Raw genomic sequence first — 23,451 nt, 5'->3', positions numbered from 1 at the left:
ACCACACATAAGATATCTATAATAAAAATGGAACAAAACAACAACAGAATAAGTTAATAAGATCATCAATTTTCTCTGTTGTAGGACATTGATAGCTATTCTCTGATGAGATATCATATGGATCAGAGGTAAGCAGTGATGAAGCTAAATCTTTCAATCTAGCTACAGCTTTTTCTGACAGTGATCTACTATAGTGCACTCTTCTCTCAGAATTTAAGCAGGCTGATATTCTAAATTCAAAGGATAACAGGAAGTGATCTGAAAGAATAGGATTTTGAGGATATAATGTCATGTGATCAATATCTAGACCATATGTTAGAACAAGGCCCAGGGCATGATTAAGATAATGAGTTGGTTTGTTTACATTTGTGTAAAGCCAATTTAATCTAATAGTGAAGTAAATAATTTATTCAAGCTGTTGTTTTCATCATCAACATGAATGTTAAAGTCACCTACAATGATAACTTTATCAGTGCTCAGCACCAGATCAGTGAGAAAGTCAGAGAATTCAGAGAGAAACTCTAAATATGGACCGGGAGGACGGTAAACTATAACCATTAAAGTGTTTGTGTTTGGTATTACAAATTTCAAGGGAGAAGCTTTCGAATGAATTTTGGTTAAGTTTGGTTTTTGGGGTAACTGATAAGCTTGAGTGAAAAACTGCTGCCATTCCTCCTCCCCGACCACTCTCACAGGGAATATGGTGGTTACCATAATTGGGAGGGCTGGCTTTATTAAGAGCAATAAAATCTTCATTTCTGAGCCGAGTCTCTGTGAGGCATAATACACCATACATGGTCAGTTATAAGATCACTCACTAAAAGAGATTTAGACGAAAGTGATCTGATATTTATTAGTCCATATTTAATATTTTTTTCATTGTTTTGTGTTCTGTTCAGAGTTTTAATGAGATTTGTATGATTAACTCCTGTATTGTGTGCTTTAGTTTGTATTGCATGTTGCTCTGTACTGCTCAGCACAGTGTTTATGGGGTATAATTGCTCTATATTTTGAGTAAAGGGCTTATCTATGGAAGCGTTTGTTGTAACTGCCGGTTTATTCTCACCTAGTCATGCGCGTGTGGAGTTGTGAATCACAGACTGTAGATTTAATTTTAGCATTTGTGCTCCATGTAAATTCGGGTGAACGCCGTCTTTTTTTAATAGATCAGCACAATTCCAAAAGAGGTCGAAACGTGACACTGGGCAAATGACGCATATAATTTTTATGTCCTGAGAGGTATATGCGTAGGATATCTACATATTACACAGTGGACAAGCGTAGTCATTGTACATTTTGGAGTGATACTGGGTTGCTCTGGTAGGCCCTGACACTCTGTTGTTTTGGTTTAAACACTCACAAGTTGTCCACTGTTTTCACATGACCTCAAGTATACAGAGCAGAGTTGGCTAAATCCAGTGACGTGCCGTGAGCATGAGGGTTGGATAGGCAGGGCTTTCCAAATCGAGACCACCAATGTCAACACCAATGACAATTTCATATGTTTCTGCTGGCAAGTGTTAATTCAATTCAACTTTATTTGTATAGCGCAATTTACAACAAAGTCATCTCAATGCGCTTATCAAATTATAAAATTCATAATAAGAAAGAAAAAAAACCAACAAGATCCACATGAACAAGTATTTAACCATCTAACAAAATCAACGTCGTAAAACACCATTAAAGAAACATAAACAATTATTTAATATAGCCTCCATACTCTCCCAACAAGATATATCTCATGACACGGCAGCACATCCGTCGTTTGTGTTGAAAACACAGAAACACGGAGAAAACAACAACTCGGAACAGCCTCAGTAAGGAGCATCCACAAAGTCAATCCTTCCTTTTGTACCATTCACTGTAGAAAATACCAACAATGTTCTGACCTTACCTTTGCTGAAGGTCTGGTAGCTCAGGTGTTGGTCTCCCATCTTTTAAAAGCTGCCGTTTTTCCTCAAAAAAAGTTTCTTTATCGTCTCTAGCACTGTCATCCTGCCTGTAGCATTATCCCGCCCACTAGCTAAAGAACGTAGCAGCAGCGGTCACGTGATATCAATTCACTAATGCACTGTGAACTTACATATAGCATTTAGCATAGCACGGTTACGTCCAAAGGCCTTTTTATGTAAATGGTTGTCATCTTGGGGAACTGATTGCACATATGATAGGAACCAGCTCATAGCTCATAGTTAAGATGCAATAGGCATAGACTGCCGGTGGGGGGGTCTGGCATGCTCGGTTGGAGAGAGGTTGGAGAGGGCGTTAAGAGAGAGGTCATTTAGGTTAGAGAGGGACCGGAGAGGGTCCCATTCCTCTCTCAAACACTCCCTCTATGTCTGCTTCTTCCCTTGTGTGTTTGCTCCTGTACTCCTTCTGGCTTTTGTCTTGCTGGTCCGTGGGATCCTTAGTGTGGAGTTACAGAGTCTCAGCGGCTCTGTCTCCACCCTCTCCTCTGCACACACCCAACACAGCATAACGTGGATGGCTGTTCATCATAGGAATGGGATCCACACAAGGTTCCTGCGGCTTAACAGAAGGTTTTCCTTGCCACCATGATGAATTCATGTTGGGTGTGGGATACATATGTATGTGCATATACGTATATATGCATATGTGTGTATCCATAAAATGAAGAGTCCGTCCTTAAGACTGCTCTACTGTTAAGTGTCTTGAGATACCATTGGTTATGATTTGGCGCTATACAAATAAAAGATTGATTGATATGCATACACAAACACATAAATACACACTATGGGAACAGAGGCAGAGCAGCAATGTGCTTTTGAGAAGGGGTGTGGCCTCCTCCTGCCTTACAGCGGTTAGGAAATAGCAATGTTTAGCGATTTAGGCTATGAAAAGCACAAAATGCTGACCCTTTCAAACTTATCAGAAATTGAAAAATAATGTAAAATTATATTATGATCAAAACAAATAATCAAAATATCAATTCACCCTTAAGTAGGCACTGCCTACCTTGCCTACCCTGACTGCACATCACTGGCTAAATCACATTTGTACCAGACTCCTCTTTGTACGGAGGGAGCCCAGCCCAGAAGATAACTCTGCTTGTTTTTTTTAAACTTTTGGACAGACAGACATAGACAGAGAGACAGAGAGACAGAGACACTTTTCTTTTCTGCTTCTGATACTCACCGGCGTGTGAGCTGTTAGCAGGAACAGCAGGCCTGCTAAACTTTACTTGTGACTGTAACTAGAATAAACCGCATTGAAATAGTACTACACTTCTTCTGCTCTCTGTGCTCTTCAATAAAAATAACCAGGAAGAAGGTAGAGAAAAACCTTACAGTTTGGAGTGTTTTAGCCACTATCACTTTTCAACTTTGAATCTCTTTCTTTACTTCTTCCATCAACATTTCTAGAGGTACATTACAAATTACAATGGTACAATGATCAAAACACACAAACAAGGCACAAGAGGAGTTTTGGTAAACTTTGTACAAATTGGAAAACATCCATTCATCCATTTTCTTACCTGTTTGCCTATTTTTTTTCAGGGTCTGCTTGTGAATATCACAAGCTCTTATTGGACGTGACGCAGGGGTACATCCTGGCCAGGGTGCCAGTCCATCGCAGGGCAAATTGGGAAACATTATGAACAAAATATCCAGGTCATATTTGAAGCCAAAACTGTGACAATAAAACTTTGCCAACACCATGACACAACAGCAACCAAAATAATTTATACAAGGCTGGGCCTGAGAATGTCAATCCAGACAACAATTTTCAAATACATTCAATTTTGTTGCATACCACTATGTATGCCAATACAATAAAAGTCTATTCTATAATCATCTCCAGTCAGGGTTAGCATGTTAAGACTGCAGCCCCAGTTTGCTGTTCATGATGACCTGTGGCTGTTGTCTTGCCTTTATGTTTAAGAAGAATTGACTGCATAAAAAAATGACAAAAAATTCACAAGTGACACTAAGGAAAGATATTTTATTATGATGTCTTTACATTCAAATTCATGGTAAGCAAAATAAAACTATTACCATTCAAAATAAAACTATTATTATCAAGCTTAACTAGCCTTAAAAACAATGAAATATTAATTGAAAAAAAAAATGCAATGTTCGGACCAAGGTGCAAGAGTTATGAAACAAATAAAGTTTGGTTGTCTTAAGCCAGGAGGAAAAATACCAATAGTATACATAAACAGACAAAAAGCAAAATGGACCAGTAATAAATTCTTAAAAAGATCATTGTCAGATTACAGACTAAAAAAGAGAATGACCCAGAGGTGCATTTTTAAATGTTTTACATGTGAATGAAAAAACTATACCTCTGACTTGAATCTAGGCAAAAGAGGGGGCCGAGCTCTGTTCTTATGGTGCTTAAGCATTTACTTTGATTGGCAAATGAACAGATTGTAAGCCAAAAAGATCAACTCAAGTAGAAAGTCAAATGTAACAGAAGATTTCAGAGTTCAATAACTTTTTTTTATGTTGCCCAGCAACGGCAAGAGGATCAAGGGTGCATTTTAAAACCAATGCCTAACATGATTTTGTCATTAAATCTTCATCATGGAAAAAGAAGTTCAAGAAGTAAAAATATGACAGTTGCCATTCAACGCAAAAAACATTTAGTTTTTGGCCTGCAACTGTCTCTTTACTTCATACTAATTACTGCATTTCAAGCACAACTGCTGCTTCTCTGACTAGAGACAGAACAACAGTTACATGTCTGAAGACTGAATCACTGTTTTGCCAGATTTGGGAGCCTCGTTGTCTTCCGCCAATTCCATTTCAGGCACTGAGAACTCCTGCTCTTGGGTTTTATCCTTTTGAGGCACTAAGTCGAGCGATTCTTCATCATTAATCTTGGAGTCCTCATTTAACAAAGCTGCACGCTCTGTGGCTGAGGTGTTGGAGGGAGCAGTGGTGATGTAGCCTGTAGATGTGGATCCACTGCCACTATGATGAGAGCATGCTTTGTTGGCTATTTGTGCTAGATGGTGCATCTGCTGAGGAGGCATTGCCATTGGTATTTGCAGAGGATAAAAGTTTTGTAAGTATGGATAAGCTGGCATGGGGTGGTATCCATTGACAGGGATATACAACTGCGGGGGCACCATTGGCCGATGCAGTTGACCTTTCATTTGCGTGAACTGGGACTGATGAAAAGGTGAGGTCTTTTTGGGACTAGCGTAGCGCAATGCATTTGTGCTCATGCTGATGTTGCTGACAGGGCTAGTGCTGAGAGAGCTGGTTTGAGTTGTGTTGCTGGTGCCTGATGTTTGAGCAGAGCTGTTGTAATTAGACAGGTTTTCCCAAGAACGCAGAAGTGCATGAATGTCTTTGAAGCGAGGCCGTCTGGCAGGAAACTCACTCCAACACTCCATCATAAGGGTGTAAATCCAGGCTGGGCAGTCGTCTGGACATGGCAGTAGCCGGTGGTTGCGCACCATCTCAATCACATCCTGGTTGGAGCAGCCGCAATATGGCTGAAGACCATAACTGAATGTCTCCCACAGCAGGACCCCAAAAGACCAAATATCTGAGTCGGTGGAAAACTTGCCATACATAATAGCTTCTGGGGACATCCAACGAATAGGGAAAGGATTTGTTCCCATGAGATTGTAGTAATCTGCGGAGTAGACGTCCCTAAACATGCCTAGATCTAGGATCTTGATAGCAAGTTTGTCGAATACAATAATGTTTCTAGCAGCAAGATCCTGGTGTATTATTTGGTGGTTTGAAAGATATTCCATCCCAGCAGCAATCTGGGTGATAACATGAAGAAAGTCGGCTTGTTCCAATGTGGATTTCACTGTCTTGTCATCATCTGAGCTGCCAACATCTGAATTTGGAGAGCGCATTACCAGGTACTCATGAAGGTCTCCAAGGTTAGAATAGGTAAATATTATGCTCATTGGCTGATCTTTGGTGACCACACCAACGAGACTAACAAGATTTTGGTGCTGTAGCTGAGACCGAATCATGGCTTCTTGGCGAAATTCTTCATGGATAGTTGCATCAACTTTGTCTTTCAATGTCTTAATGGCCACCATTTGCATCTGCTCACCTGGTGTTGTCCCATACAAGTGACCCTTGAAAACCTTGCCAAATCGATCCTCCCCAAGCTCTTCCATAAACCTCACTGCAGATAAGTTGATCTCACGCAACTTGGCCTGGAATCATTAAAAAAGAAAAAAAGAAAATTTAACTTTAGATATTTTCTAACAATAAAACTTGCTAAACTTTCAAAATATATTTTTTTTAAGCTCCTTATACTGTACATGTCTAATCTATAAAAGTACTTGCTCTTCAAACACAGACAGCATTACTGTACATGCTAAGAGTAGGCTTCATTTTACAAATCGAATTACCGTAATTTCCGAACTATAAGCCGCTAATTTTTTTCTCACTCTTTGAACCCTGTGGCTTAAACAATGATGTGGCTAAATTGTGGATTTTTCCAGGTTTTATAAGCTTCATGCCGCCACAAAATTGAGCTCTATCACATTAGACCAGGTGGAACAATGAAATTGTTAACATTAAATCGTTCTTGCTCACACTGAATCATTCTGATCGCTCATTTTGTCATGATGCACACTGCCTCTCATCACAGCATCAACGCGAAAAAAATGTTGTGAGAGAGAGAGATAGAGAGAAGGAGAGAGAGAGAGAGAAAGAGAGAGCGCGCCCGCTACAGCAGCAGCAACATGGATGAAGTAATAGTCAGCCAGTTTGTAACTGAAGGATAAACATCTTAAAGTTGTTAAATCACAGCATTAGGTTTGTTCAGGATTGATCGATGCTCTGACTCTGATGGAGATGCTTCTGTAATGAGGACGGACAGACAGAGCGGAGATCAGAACAGCCTAGATACAGGCTGCATCCAGGCTGTTCCGATCTCCGCTCTGTCTACAAAAAAAGTCAGCCAGTTTGTAATAGTAGCATAATAGTAGCATAACAGCATGAAGTTGCCAAATCACTGTGTTGGATTTGTTCAAAAGTGATCATGTTCGTATTCTGACTCAGATTCCGAATCGCTGTGATCTCTCCGCGGTAGTTCACTGTAAAAAGAGCGGACAAAGCGGTGTATCAGTCTGGTTCCAGTAAAAAATGACCATAAAAAGCAGTACATTAACTGATATGTAGACGAGGGGCAGTGAGGAGGAGACTTCATGTAGTAAAGGAAACTTATCAATTGAAACACAAATATTTGCGTGAAACCTAACTGGAGTACAGCAGCCCACCTACCTGCCCGTTCTGATTAGCCAGGTTGTCTGAAGGGCACCCTCATCAGTCAATAGAGTGAGGCCTACATTAGTCTGCAGCATTTGTGTGGATTTTTCTTAGAAAATTGCTACATTATTGTAATGCGGCCAATAAAACAGTGTGCTTTATAGCCCGGAAATTACGGTAGCTGTTTGTGCTAACCTTGAGAAATCCGTGTGAAGGCTGTTGGATTTCAATAATCAAACTATTTTGCATAAATTTTAGAATAAAAGCAAAAACAATGATCTCTATTCTCTCTCGGAAGGTTACCTGGTGTTTTTGCTGATTGATAAGATACAGCTCCATGTCTTGGTTAGTTGGACTGTTGGGCGGGCAGCGTGAGGATGTGTCAGATGAATCCTTTTGTTTATTGCGACATATACAAACCAGAAAGAAGAGGCAGGCAATGACCACTGGGATAGCAACTGCAGGGATTAGAATGAAGAGGATCTCTCTTCTGGGGTTTTCCGGAGGAGCTAGAAGAAATAAAAACATTCAGCTTTTCTTTCTGTTTTAATTATATCACAATTTTCTAGGTTTTGTGTGTGCATGCTTGTGTGCATCCGTGCGTGAGTGCCAGTGCACATGCATGCAAATATACACCTATAGAATATAAACTGACAGACATGGTGGATTTTTCACAATCTGGGTAGGGTCCATTTTGTGTTTATGGTGCACTAAGTAGTGCTGCAAAAACAAAGAGTTATAATTCTATTCTGGTTATTACTAGGAGTGTGACAATATCTCGATACGGCGATATATCGCGATATTTTTCCGCACGATCGATTATCGATATGCTGCCGCTAAGTATCAATTTTTTTTCAAATTTTTTTTTTTTAATTTCTTTTTTTTATTTAAAAAAAAAAATAAATCTTTTTTTTTCTTTTCAAAACCTTTTCTGCTTTTTCACTAAAATGTGCAGGTACGTGTTCACAGAAATGTTGTCACTGTTTGTTGAAGGAACCAATATATTGTTTACTGGAATATTGCACTATAGTGGTGTCACTGGTAAGAAAGACTATTTTTTGTTTACAGAAAGCACTATTATACTTATTCTTTGCATTGGTATGTTGACACTTATTTACAGAAATGTTGCACTAAAATAGTGTCACTGTTTTTAGGACACTTTTTCAATTTATTGTCTTTCAGAGATATAAAATAAAAATTGTATTTTTCACTGAATCTTTTTTTTTCTTGTTATGTCATAGATTGTCATAGATTGATTTCTGACCAATATATCGATAATGATCTTTGTTATTGTTTCTTTATATGTCACTATGCTGACATCATTTGGCAGAATTAATGCAGTTTTAAAATTATACTCTTCCCAGGCAGATGTTTTCTGATCATATTTTTAAAACTCTGTGCTGTTTTTATTTCACTAATTACATACAGTATATGTAATTAGACCAGTCACTTTTTGTCAAATGCTCCTGTAGTAAGTTATGAAATCTTCTGTTAAAGTTGGAAGTGTAAGTACACCCCAAAACCAATTTTTTCTGTTGAAAGCAAATGTATTTGGGTATAATGTAGTGTTTTTGATTGATCCTAGTCCAACTCTTGACATTATAGTCAAAGTATTTTAATTTGGCATATTTTGTTCTAAAATGTAAGAGTGACTACATGTGCCCTCTATGGCTTGAAACCTGGCTATTACAATCATATTTGCTATTGTCTGAGAATATGTGTGAGGTTTTGGTGCCTTCTGATGTAACTGTTAGCCCCGCCCCACCTATTAAAACTACCACCTGTAGCCTCTGCCATCTGTGGTGAGTAGGTTGGATTGAGAGAATTGTGACTCGGTGTGGCCTGAGTTTTAAATTCACCCAAACTTGAAGTGCAATATATTGGGTGCTGCACTCATTTGAGGTTCAGAAGCAAGTAGGAGGAAACGAGCTTAAGCAGATGGGAGAAAACGCGTGAGGGCATGTGAGGCCAGATTTGACTGGGAACACCAACATTTCAGGGTTCAGAGCCCACAGCTTGTAAATGGGATGACGGCACGTAGTGACAGACTTAAGTGGAGGAGGGACAATTGCGTGCCGCCGGAATCCGCGCCACAGCACACATTTTCACACTTACGCATATGGGAGAATAGGGCCCTATATGAACAAGTGGAATGTATTGGATACCAATGCTGATGGGTATCCATTGGGTACCAATGATGGGAAACTGACAAAGTTATGATCATATGTAAGTGAATAATGACATGATAATTCAAGCTCATAGTTTGACCAATTTCTATATGTCTGCACTTTAAAAAATAAAATGAATACAATAAATAAAACAATACCATATTATTTAGGGGGGGTTAAATATTTTAGGAAGACTTCAGCCCTCCTAAAATAGGCATATAGCACACCAATGTACGGTATAAATAATACATTACTTACTACATGGCAGAATGTCACAGAGGTCCACCCTCACTTGAGGGTCCAGGGTGAAACACCAGGGTGCCTGCATCTGACCTCCGGGATTTCGACAGAAGTTATGGCTTCCCCAAAGCACAGGGTACTCCTTAGACAAGTGGTGACTGTGAGGGTACTGAGAAGTCCATGGCTGGCAGCGATGGCCAGACCTTGTGATGCTGACCGTTCCTCGATAATCAGCCCCACTTCCATTGTAGCAGCTGTGATCTGAAGGGGAGTCTGTAGAACACACATTGAGACATTATAAATTAAGACCCACACAAACACACAAACACACACACACAAAACAGGATTGTCAATATGGCCACAATATGACCATGTTGACAATCAGGTTCAAACTAGGAACATTCTTTCTAAGATTTAACCTTTGAACTCCACTGTTACACTCAAGAAACACTCTGATAGATTAAATCTAAAAGAAACATTGTTAACTTCCCATTGGCTGCTTGCAAGATGCTCTAATTCACTGCGGGCCATCACTGTGGCTGCCCACTGCTCCTCATAGATGGGTTAAAAGTAGAGAACTACTTTTGTGTATGTACCTGTACATATATGACAACAAAGGTAATCGATCACCTATTTATCCTCTTTCAATATCATTGTTCCATAGTTTTCAAGATCAGTCCCTGTAGGATCCTTAGGTCAAACATCCTTAATTTTGTGACCAATTTTCATGTTATTGAGAAGGAATTTGTGGGTTTGTTTGTGAGTAAGTAAGTAAGTAGTTAATTTATAAAGCGCTTTTTGCAGATAAAATCACAAAGTGCTGTACAGAGTAGTGGTAAAAGTACAAGTGCAACACAATAGAATAATAAAACAAGAGTGCATAAACATCATAAGAACAGCAACATTAAAAATTAAAATCCAGTTAACGAAAAGCTTTTCTGTAAAGTGTAGTCTTCAGTAGTTTTTTTAAAAGTGTCCACACAGTTGAGCTCCCTGAGAGACTGGTACAGGTTATTCTAGAGTCTGGGAGCTACAGCCTGGAACGCCAGGTCTCCTCTAGTTTTAAATGTAGTTTTTGGGGTCTTTAGGAGACCCTGACCTGAAGGCATCGCCCTAATGAGTAGGGGAACAACAAGTCCGAGATATATTTAGGGGCCTGACCATGTAACACTCGGAAAGTGAGAACTAATATTTTATATTCTATTGTGAGTTGAGATATTTTTTTTAAAAAGGACAACAATAATAGTAATAATGAAAACTATTCAAAATTTGAGATTAAAAATGACTGCAGTTGTGATAGTAGCACGCAAGATCTAAATATTGTGGAGTTTTGATGAATTGTGAATTTGAGTTAGCTATAATCGAATTTACTCAATGATTCTTGATTTCTTTGTCATTTGTACTTTCTCCTGCAAGCTGAACTGGATGCTTTAAAGAGCTAGAATTGGCCCCCGGGGCTCAAGTTTGAGTCACATGACTTACATGAACCCAGTTTTTGGGATGGCACTCCTATCCTCATACATGAAGCTGCATCGGGGGTGCCAGACTGTGGCAGCAAAGGACAGTTTGGAAGCTCGAGCTGCATGAGGATCATTGGATTGGAACGGGCAATGGTGTACTCTGCATGGCATATGTCATTCTCCAAGGCTTCACACTCATCTCGACAAAGCTGTCGACGCCGAGGAACCCTGGAGCCTTCATCGCACAGAGGGAATACGTAGTAGCAGAAGGATGGAATGGCAAACCTTGAGCACTGGTCTGACAAGTGGGTTGACGTGCCAATCATAGTGAACGCAGCTTGTACGAAAGAGAAAGATGAACAGATTTTGAACATTTTTTTTTAATTCAGTCAAAGTTCACAACATTAAAAGCAGTATAATAGCTAAATTAGAAGAACAAATTTCCTCACCTGTAATGCGGTTCTCACTTTCCCCCTGCATCTGCAGAGACTCCACATAGATGCTCTGATTACCAATGAATCTTGCACAGGCAATTCCCCGATACGGCTGGCAGAAACCTTTGTCACTTAACCTGAACAGGAAAACAAAACTTAGAACCCATATTCAGAATCACAGTGAAGAAAACTCTTAAAATCAGAACTACAATCAAAAATACTCCTGCAGTCCTGTTGCTATTTTCATTACTATACATCTTTAAGACTGTTACTTCTGGTATTCCAATTGTATCAGTGACAACTAGGGATGTAACGATTAATCGTAAGGCAGTTAAAAATCGATTCATAGGTATCGCGGTTGATATCAATTTTCTGAAAATTGAATCGCAGTATTTTTTTTTGACCAGCAGAGGGCGCTATCCACAAGTGTAGGCGGCGGGCGGAGTCTGCTAATACTTTCTTTCTGGCCGCCTTCTACTCTTAAATATGTTAATAAATGATTAATTACCCCTTTAGCACCGAAAGAATATCTGTAATATTACTTGAATATCTGTAAAAGTCACGTTTTTCTATTAGCTCTGTCTGCTAGCATAGCTTCTCTTCTTCACTGCAAGATATCTGCATGCCAACCGACCACTGTGTTACCAGCGCCCTCTGCTGGTCCAAACAAATACGACGTAAATCAGTGTAATCACTGTTTCTTTTTTTTTAAAAGTCCAATTGTTAAGGCACAAAATACATTTTCAGTTGCACTTTTAAAAGAAAAAGAACTATTATGCAGTTTAGCATTGTTTATTATAGAACCAGAATTTAAATTAATAGGCTTCATTTTCATTTGTATTATTCCTTTATTTATTTCATTCAAGATTTATTTTTAGTTAAATTGCATTGTTTTGAATAGTTTAGTTCTTTTGACAATGAAAAATAAAAGGAAAATAATACAGTATTTTCTAGTTTTTTTCCCAAAAAAAAAAAATGTCTACAGTCCCATTTTGTAAAATAAATCGTGAGAGAATCGTATCGTGAACCCAGTATCATGAATCGAATCGTATCGGGAGTTGAGTGAATCGTTACATCCCTAGTGACAACCCTCACAACATGCGACTGGTTAGCTTTCAAAACAACTAACAACTTTGTACATTTAATAAAATAGTACTTATTACCTCATAACATGTTGAGAATATTTAAGCATAAATAATGTAAATAACCTTGCTCCTTTAGAGCAAGGTTCACACCTGGTTTTTGAGCAAGAGCTTGTTTTCAGTCCTTCACAGAACTAGATGCCATGATGCTACATGTGTTGGAGTGAGGAAATGCTATCAGTGGAGAGTACCAGTACAGGAAAAAGTGGCTTAACTAACAACTTCCTGGACATCAGCCAGGAAGTTGTTAGTTAAGCCAACTGAACTAAGCTTGTAGCCTGTACGTTTGCTTTGCTTTAAGTCTTAAGTCTTAAGCCAAAAATATAAAATAAGAAAAAAATCAGGTCCTAAGTATGCAGTAAAGTCTTGCAGGCTTTAGTTCACAGTCACACAAAGAATAAATAAAAAGTAAAGGGAGGATTGCATTTGATTGAAAACATTTTCAGAGGCAAAATTGAAAATAATTACCGGTACTTCAAATCAAAGAATTGGGTAGTGAAAACTGAGAAAAGTTAAGTTTAGATAGGAGGTCAGGAAGAAATTTAATCAAACACGGGAAGGTGTTGCTAGACGACTGTGGAACTGCATCCATGCTTGAGAGGGAAAGTGGCAGTTTAAGAAAGTGTTTTTTTGTCTAATTCAACTGTGGTTGAATAAGAAGGAACATAGAGAAGACTTAAGCAAAGAAGAAATGGGAAAGCTGGGAAGATGTTTATAGTGAATATTTTGGAGCAGCACAAGGCAAAAAAAGAGAAGAGCGTGTTTGTTTGTGTGTGTGGTATTAGTGTACAGTACAAGCTAAAAATAACTGACCTTATTCCCTTATTTGATTGTCTGTGAATTAACTAAAGCAAACCCCTTGGTTGGAGTCTCAGACAACACCACAGCACTTGTGTTGAGTAAATATTGTTTCTCCTGATAATAATAATAATAATAATAATAATAATAATAATAATAATAATAATAATAATAATGCATTTGATTTTATATAGTGCTTTATCATAGACACTCAAAGCGCTTTACAGAATTAAGGCATTATTCTTTCATTCCACACTTAATGGTGGTAAACTACTATTGTAGCCACAGCTGCCCTTGGGCAGACTGATGGAAGCAAGGCTGCCATAGTGCCCCATTGGCCCCTCCTACCACCACTCACTCACACACTACATTCATACTAGTTAATGTGGGTGAAATATCTTGCCCAAGGACACAATGACAGATACCACTGGAGCGACTGTCCCCCACTGACAGTCCTGATCATAAGATTTACAGCCTTGCAAAATAATAACAAGCAATGCAGCTCCACCCCAAAGCTGTCATGGATAATGGTAGAAAGGATAAATGTTTGGCTGCATCAGTCAGCGCAGCTGTTCTATTGTTTAGTTTAAGAGGTGGCAACACTGAGGAAGCAAGTACTGACGTGGTTGTCATAGCTTTGGGAAGCATCTTCAAAAACACCTGTACATACACATTTGTGTTGGTGGGGCATCTATTGATGCTGTCCTCACTGTAAAAACATTAGCCTGATCCACCTGACTATTGGAGCTAAGTGCAGGTGTGCTGCTTCATATAGTTTATCAATTCCTCAATGTGTTTTTCTGGGTATTAATAACAATTAATGGTAAATTGAAACCATTTTCTGATTCCAAGAATTGTCTTAGTTTGATACATACATTAAACTTCTTCCCAAGGCTACACTGTGGCTGCATTTAACCCATCCCGGTTAAATGCAAAATAGGAGCAGTTAGGGTTAAGGGACATGCTCAACATCGCATAGCGATCACCCAGGTGGGATTCACTAGACCACTGCCCAAATGTTGTTGTCCTGGAAAAGTCCCAAAAGTCCATCTGTTATGATCTGCACAGTGTGGTCAGCCCCCAATTCAATCTGTTGTTTAACTGCAACTTGGCTCGTAACTCTCTGGTGATGGTGTGAGCAATGCTCTGCATGTTTTGCGTGCCCCTTTCACTTGAATGATATGCACCTCTGATATTTACTCCTAGCTGCTTTAGTAAAGGAACATCCTCAGAATGTCACCCTATCCATTAACTGGGCAACAGGATATTTCATGTTTGTCAAATAAAGGATATTTTTTGAAAAATGTGGATGTTAGCAGCAAATCTTGCACCATATTTTAGTGCGCTCATCTGAAAAAAGTTTTTTTCGTCTGCTGTGGCTCCAGTTGCTGCTTCTTTGTAGGTGACAAAATGCCAAAGTTGCTGCTGTCCAAAAAGCAACATCTCTGACAGTAGTTGACAAGTGTACCTTTATACCACTTATGCGCACCTCTGTTTTAAAATTGCATTTTATAAAATTTATTTTTCTTTTGCTCACATTATGGTAGCTGCAAAGCTGGAATATACTGAGTAAATTGTATCTTGGCTCTGGTATAGATAGGAAAAATGACACAATATTCATCTCTCATGGATTTTTAAAAGGTTTCTATGGCAAATTATTTGAAACACCAAAAAAGTCTCATAAATTCACTTTAGTGACATTTGTGTAGGAAACAGACTCTTTTTGAAGATTTGTCAAAAGAAAACACCCCTTTCTAACCAGAGTTATAAGAAAGACTGTTTCACATATCTGGAATTCCAAAACTCTTTATCTACTCAATAATTTTCACGGTACTATCGGCAGGATTCCCCTTAACGAAGTGCAAGATGAACTGTTTTGCACCTTCAAACTTAGGTCCAAAGCTGGGGACCTCTGACCTTCTAAGGAGAGAACTGTCAAACTGACATTAACCAACTGCAGGACTGTGGAAAACACAGAGCTCCTAGTTCACTTTTTATTTCAAACTGAGAACAAAAGAAAACCTGTTATCATATGTTTAAAAGTCTGTAAAGCCTTTCCAAGGTAAAAATCACAATATTCAGATAATATTATAACTGTTTACTGTAAAAGGGTTTAAAATGTCCAAAAAAATCACAAATGTTGTTTCAAAAGATAACCCACTGATCTAATAGGAAGAAGAACATAATTTTTGAAAAATATTTCACCGTTAATACCCATGACCAATTTCTTGAAGTGATACTGTTTTCATAAACCAAATGTGGTATAAAAATGATCTATGAATGACGATATATTCTTTTTTGATATCGAAGAGAATATTTGAATTACGCTGAGTTGATTACTAGTATGGTTTTATATGTTTAGAATCTCCCTTTTTGTTGTTTGTCCCAACTGACAGACAAGACCACACCTACACGGTTGTAAGTGGACACGCTGGAGATCACTGAAATCATGATTTTTAAATATCTAACAAAAACCCATCCTTGAGGAGGCATTCTCTAAAGTTACTTTTAAAGAACGCTTTTTAGAAAATCTTCAGTTCCTGGGGTGCTGGTCATCTTCAGACTCACTCCGTTTCATTTATCATCCATTCCTTTTGTTTTAATTTCATTTTTAGCTTTACGATTTTTGGAAACACCAGCTTGTTCAGTTTGGATGAACCCAGCCTGCAAAGCGGGGCTGCAGACGGTCGTGAGCACGTGACTCACATACGATAGCCCTGCCCACGATCTTGAGCCAAACACGGTGCCTCAAAGTGCCATTTCTCCAATTCAGCGGCTAAGACTAGAAACGTCTGGCCGGCTGAAAAGGGCTACTCTCTGAACACAACAAACCCAGTGTTGTTCACGATTTGCTCAGCTCAACATTCTTCAAAGAGAGCAGAACTTGCTTGAGTGCGGAACTCTGCAGCCTTCATGCCTCCAGATCCCCCTGGAAAGGTACGAAAGCTGAGACTCGCAGACCTGACACATACAACACAAACTCCCATAACTACACACACTTATAATATGCTTCACCCACTGATACATGTCATCAGAGGCGTCGCAACAGGGTAGACAACACAGGCAATTGCTTAGGGCAACGAGCTGAAGGGGGCCCCCGAGGGATGGCTGACAGTCAATTTCAATGACAAAATGATGTAACTGCTTTGAGACGCTGCAGCAACAGTGTAACGAAAATCCCCTGCACGGGGCTCTTTCTGAGTAGTCACTATTTAATTGCTAGTAGGGGGCCCCGACAGACGGCAGATATCAGCGACACAACTTGAAACCCTCTGGACACATTACAGTGATACGTCGGGAACCTCCCTAATGGGGCCTCACTACTACCGGTCCCTGCATCAACGTGCTGATGTTATCAAACACACAAGATGAAATGAAGCGGACATCTCCCACAGGGTTCATGAAAAGAAGAAAAAACAAGAAGAGGATGAAAAAAAAAAATGTGATCGTGGTAAGTGAGAATGTGTAAGATATGTGTGTGACATTATAAAAAAGTTTGTCCCAGGCACTTTGTCCCAAACTCCCAGTCATCCACCCAGCACCAGAAAAGTTAACGGCACATTTAAGTCTGTGTAAAGTTAATTCAGCCATTTTCTTCTAAACTCATTCTTAAAGTGTGTTTATATGTATACATTAATCATTCAAATATGACAGTGTGGTTAACAACAATCTTCTGTGTTATGACAAACTTAGAGCACATATTTATTCTTACTTTCCACCAATTTTAACAGCTTTATGTTAAGTAGTCCAGCTTTGCTTACACATCATAAGTCTTGTTGCCAATGACTGTGTACATACTGTACATTCATAGCCACACAATAAGTTAGTCCTTTGCTGCCAATGATATTTTCTCCCATAATAAAGCATTTGTTGTCTAATGGTAAAACTGATACATCCATAAATGTTCGGCTATAGCCTAAATTTTACATTAAATAAAATGTTAACATGAAGCATTAAAGTTGTTACTGCAAATTAATGTTCATTAATTATTCCATACATATCTATAATGTTTAGTGTTTGTGTTGCATGCACATTTCTTTACTTTACTTTATGTAAGCCAACCAAATACATTGTGCTCTTTTCTTTTTTCTTCCTCGAGGTGCTTTGTTAAAGTTTTTTGGACCACCACCACAACAACACCAACATCAGCAGCAGCAGCAACAGCAGACCTCGCAACATGACAGTAGGAACTTATTGAGTTTAACTTTTTAAAATACATTTTAAAGTTTAAAATATATCATGGGATCTATCTGATTTAATATAACACAAATATTTGTCTTAAACAATTGCTTCTTATACTATTTTCTTTCTAGCAATATCAACCTCAGATCATGAGGGGGGTCTTGAAGAAGAAGAGTAGGACATGATGGCACCTTCATGCAGCAGCAGCAGCATGGCAGCACAGCATTCCATCACCACCTCCTCACCACCCCATGACACCACATCACCAGAACAGAAGGCACTCAAATAATAGTAAATTAAATCATATCAGATGTTCCTGCGCTGTGGCCAAAAGCTATTGATGACAATGCTCAATGTCAAATTGTGAGAAAAGAACCACTCCAAATAACAGACATGGACTTCCCCAAAGTTCAGAAAACCCACCTCAGGAGATTCACCAAAGAAAATTACAAAATGACAATGAGAAATTGTTAGAAAATCCAATGAGAAATGGTTAGTGTACTCTTACTTTCCACTTCAATTCCTTGTTTTTTTGTTGTTTTTTTGGCTTGATTGCATTTTGATCAACTTAAAATTTTGCACATTTCAGTTGTGTTTGTTTTTCTGGCATTTACTGTATATATTGTGTGTAAAGTTTGCATTTAGTTTAGATAGTTATGTTATTTATTATTTATTTTATATGTTAATTCATCATCATTCTGGGGCTGGGAGGCCCCATAGTCCTTCTTGCCTAGGCCCCCATGGGGTCTAGATCTGTTGTCCGTTTCCCCAGTCTGTCTTCCCCTCTTTGTTTATGAGCTCATTATCATTATTTTTAGAATAGCGATTTCTTATTATTAGATATTATCATTATCTACGTTATCATCTTAGAAATGCATCTCATTATAATTGACTTATCACATTGTTTAATTGAATTATGTAATAAAAGGTTAATTTGCATTCTTGATTCCTCTGATTTATTACGGCTGTGATTATGGTGTAGATTGCTGTTCAAATGAACTTTTCCCTGGTTTCATATTAATGGGTTCAGTCTAAAAACTTAGACATAGTTTTCCTGTTAACATGAGTGGCACCCTGGCAAAAGTTGAAGTACAGTAATATTAATAATCATAAATAATATTCTCATTCATATAACCCATTATTAATAACTCATTCTCCTACACTTGTGTGCAGTGTGAAGTCACTGGTTGCATTGTTCTTCATTTTAGAGGACTGCTCTGAGCTTAAAGGATTCTGACAAGCACACCAATGCAGCAGTGTTGACTTACGGTTCTTCAGGGCCATGTGTGGGCATCTGTCCTATAAATAAAAAAGAAAATGTGATTTAAAGCAAAAACATATTAATTGAACTAGATCTGTTTACATGTTATTACTGATATACAAGTTAACATAGAGCAGCCATAACTTGAAGACGCTATGTCTAATATCATATATGTTATTTCTGCAGCAAAAACAGCTTTGATCTATCAAAGCAGTTCTAGTACACCTATGCTGTGATATCTGGAACAAAATTGTTCATGTAAATTCTAAAGGTTGTGAGGTGTATTTGACCTGTGAATTAATGAGGTGAAGCAGCTGCTGAATGCCAGCCAATCCAAATGGTGCAGATGCAATTTTGAAATATGTAGGAAAATATGATAAATACATTTTTACATTTGGCAGGGTGTATGATTCAGATGAAAGTGGTCACTGCTTTAATGTGGTTTCTATGATAAGGTATTCTAGATGTTTGGAACAATGCTGAGGAGGGTGCAGTTTAAAGAAGAGCAATGGGATGGGGATAGCTCAGATATTGCCTTGGGTTGCCCAATAATCTGGGGTAAATTGACTTCTGGTGATTGGCATTGTCTTTCCTTGTTGGGTCCAAACACTTTCCCCACATTACTTTACCCTGTTGGCTCAATTCGGAAGCCAAAGAGCCCCATGGGATTGGTGTCTCCAGGACTAGTTAACCACATTTCAGAAGTTATGAAATTAAAAACCACTATATAGTCCAAGCCTTAGTTGTTTTTACAAGTGTATAATACAAATTGTCTCTGGCAGCTAAATTTTTCTAGGTCAGCTGTTGTACAACCCCAAAGGCATTACATTCAAATGCACAGCATATTTTGAAACATTTGGAACAAATATAGGAAAACAATCTTAAGCAGTTTGAGCTAAAGCAGCTCATCTGTTCAATCATGGCCAGAATTTACTCTACTCATGCATTATTGAACAATTAGCTCATTGATTTCAACTCCCTATGACTGTTACAGTATTTCTTCTTCCTAAGAAATGTTTTGGTAAGTACTATTAACTAGTGTTGTTAGTCAAGACCGGTCTTGGTCTCGAGACCAAATTTTAAAGGTCTCGGTCTCGTCTCGGACTCTGAAGCATATTCACTCGGTCTTGTCTCGGACTCGGGATTTTCTCTCAAGACCGTTGGAGACCAGCACTACTTCCTGCTATTTTTAAACTTTTTTATAATGTGATAATAACACGGAGAAGAACGGGATAAAACAATCTTTTATTCATTCTTTAATCCACCCCGTATAATGACCACAACCTTCCTTAATGTGACTGAGTGACACGTGTGCGTGTGCGTGTGTCTGGCTACGGTGTCAGTTTGGAGCGCAAGGGAGATATAAACTAATCACGGGTAAAAATCCCAGTAAAACTCCAGAAAACAATCACCAGTAATAAATATAATCTCCCTGGTAAAGATAGGAGCTCTAACAACTGGTAAAATGATAAACTGGTGATATTACAGCCTGTACATGTAGGACAGGGGACGCACTTACTCTGCCTCTGGGTCCTAGTGCCAGCCAGCCGGCCGGTGAAGCCTGTTCCGTTTACCGAGGTCCGTGTGTGTTTAATAAGTCCGTGTGAAAGTCCGCATGGTTATGCCTCTGTCCATCCACTCTTTTCATTATATCCATGTCTTTTAAGGCTTTTATTACATAATGTCGGCTGTAGTTCGGGCCGCCGCCATCTTGGATTATGTCGTCACCAGCGCGTCATCAACGCAAATCGCACAAGCCCAGAATCACTCAAATAACAGTAGAGGTCTTATTTTAGTCTATTATCTTTTTAAAGTGGTGTTTTTTTGTGGCTTTAGACTCCAATTAATTATTGTATATAATATGTTCCCCACAATATAAATAGGTTCACAATAAAACTATTTTTTTTATAGTTTCTGTTTCCACTGTATCCAGAATAATAATAATAATAATATTTCTCAACAATAACTATTGATTTATTTGTCACATGACTGTTCCAGGGTTTGAGTTTGTTTTATTTAGTTTCAAATCTACCTGTAGCTCTTTGTTTTTTAGACTGATGACAACTTGTTTGTAGTTTTATTTCAGAAAGTTTCACTTTTACAGTTACAGTTGGAAACCTTTGTTAATTGAATATCCTAGTTACATTACAGCAACCAAATTAAACTATATCAACTAAGTGAATTAATAAAAATGGCCTGTGTAAAGGCTTTTTCAAACTAAAAAATTATCTTGTGAAATCTGTGACCTGTTAAACCTGAACAACTCAAAGAATCTGAATCAAGAATCATTATTTCTTTGCAGAAATATTTTTAAACACTTGCTGTACATTCAGCTGACATAAAAATCTTGTTTTCAAATATGTAGAATAATTGTGAATTTATCAGAAGCAGTAGTAGTTTTAATATTTTAGTAAATTTTTTGCAGGCACCTTTTTTGTCCATAAAATGTATTTAAAATAAACTAAAATTAAAGACAGAATGTTATTTACCTGTCAAACCTTGTCATAATTTTAATTATTTATATATTTTTTTAAATTGAAAAAAAAAATGTTTATGGTCTTGGTCTCGGCTTGTCTCGGTCTTGGTCTTGACTCGGTCTCGGCTCCCGAAAGTCTTGGTCTTGTCTTGGTCTCAGTGCATTCTGGTCTCTGGCAAGTCTTGGTCTCGGATAGTGTGGTCTTGAACACAACACTACTATTAACTACTGTAGACCAGGAACAGCCAAAGTTTTAGAGATACATAGTTTAGGAGATAATCTGATCCAGTCACAGGTGTCATGGCAAAAATATTGCATTTTTTACAGAATTTATATGTTAAAATATTAGGCTGACCAGTGTAAAGTGGTGCAAAGGAACATGTTAAATATGGACACTTTATGCAGAAATTAGCACATAATAGATACAATATTATGAATGAGTATTAGCATTACCTAGTTTGACATAGAGAACCCCAGTGGCAGTGATGGCTTTTAGGCTGTTGGAGGCTACACACTGATAATAGCCTGTATCTGTGGTGTCCAGGTCCTGAATGCGCAGTTTAGATCCAGCGTCCGTCTTGCGGATGGTTATACGGCCCTGTTCCTGAACCACAGGTGCATCGTTTTTCAGCCAGCGGAGAGATGGACGAGGGTTTCCGGCCACTTTGCAGTGCAATGTGGCTGTCTGTCCCTGAAAGTGGGTGATGTTGTTGACTGGCTCCAGGAAATGCAAAAAGTGACCATGAGCTAGAAGACAGAAAACTGACGTTTTATAAAAGAAAATGTAATAACATTAGAATCCCAAGCACATGCAGTGCCTTTTTTTATTTATTAAAGAAAAAAACTTATAAACCAAACGCAAAGTAACACAAAGGTGATCAATCAATCAATCAATCAATCTTTTATTTGTATAGCGCCAAATCATAACAAATGGTATCTCAAGACACTTTACAGTAGAGCAGTCTTAAGGACGGACTCTTCAATTTATGGATAGACACATATGCATATACTGTATATGTATATACACATACATATGTGTCCCACACCCAACATGAATTCATCATGGCAGCAAGGAAAACCTTCTGTTAAGCAGCAGGATCTGAAGACACCTTCCACAATTTCTGGCAGAAGAGATTATGCTTTTTCTCACTGAGTTCATTGGGTAATTAGCAAGAGACCACTCTGCTGTACATATGTTTAAATCTTCTTGCGCATTACGTGATTAGTCAAAAACATAATTAATCCACAACTATTTCATGATGCAACATCTTCTATGTCACAGAGCTAATTAGCACATTAGAAATGTCACATGTAGCTTCACAAATTAACTAAGCCAATGATCTATGTGCATGACAGCAGCTGTTAGCATTTAAAGGCAGATTTCAATTGTTATAAAAAACCAAAATACATAAATTGCACCTAGACAGCATGATGATGTTGGTAATTTTTTTTTAACAATGATTTATTTCCAATTATTAGCAGGGAAGCAAAATGCATTAAAAAAAAATTTAGTTTTTGAGATAAAACTAAAATTTTTAGAACATCAGCAAACATTCTTCTAAATTTTGTCTTTTTAAATGAACAATGAAAATCAATTTAGCAAGAATATGTTAACATTACTGTTACAGTGAAACTTTGATGAATCAAAAATCTGTGTGGATCCTTTTTGTATGACCATCTGGAGATGCGCTGTAGCAATTTTTGTGTCAATTGAGCAAAAATGATAATTTTTAAGTCGACATGTGTGACTTGGGCAAGACACTGAACCCTAAGTTGCTCCCAATGGTTGATTAGCGCCATGCATTGCAACTCATTTTAATTGGTGTGTGAATGTGTGAGTGAATGGGTGAATGAGCTGATTTTACGAAGTGCTTTGGAATTACCTCGGTGGTTATGAAGTGCTATATAAATCCAGTTAATTTACCATTTACCAATTAAAACCATCTATATGAAAACCAAATATCAGCAAAAACGTCATCTTAGAAATGGTAATGCATTGAGTCCTAGGCATCTGAAGAGAAGTTTAATTTCAGGATAATCACTGACTCATGCCAATAAAATGCTTTAATATACTAC

The 23,451-nt window shown here is 38.1% G+C and overlaps 1 protein-coding gene across 1 annotated transcript in view; it reads right to left on the bottom strand.

Moving 5' to 3' along the window:
* Positions 1-4,203: 4,203 nt before the first annotated feature.
* The window catches only part of ror2 (receptor tyrosine kinase-like orphan receptor 2), an 81,359-nt gene continuing 62,111 nt past the window's right edge, over positions 4,204-23,451 (bottom strand). Inside the window, exons 3-9 of the mRNA XM_028462569.1 lie at positions 21,829-22,122; positions 18,907-18,937; positions 11,532-11,653; positions 11,105-11,419; positions 9,641-9,895; positions 7,518-7,723; positions 4,204-6,154 (exon numbers count right to left, since the gene is read on the bottom strand). Coding sequence (XP_028318370.1) covers positions 4,700-6,154; positions 7,518-7,723; positions 9,641-9,895; positions 11,105-11,419; positions 11,532-11,653; positions 18,907-18,937; positions 21,829-22,122 — 2,678 coding nt within the window. The 3' untranslated portion in view covers positions 4,204-4,699. The remainder of the gene's footprint in view (positions 6,155-7,517; positions 7,724-9,640; positions 9,896-11,104; positions 11,420-11,531; positions 11,654-18,906; positions 18,938-21,828; positions 22,123-23,451) is intronic.

Source organism: Gouania willdenowi, chromosome 12 (assembly GCF_900634775.1).
Source record: "Gouania willdenowi chromosome 12, fGouWil2.1, whole genome shotgun sequence".
Lineage (NCBI taxonomy): Eukaryota > Metazoa > Chordata > Actinopteri > Blenniiformes > Gobiesocidae > Gouania > Gouania willdenowi.
This window is presented reverse-complemented; position numbering and strand designations above follow the sequence as displayed.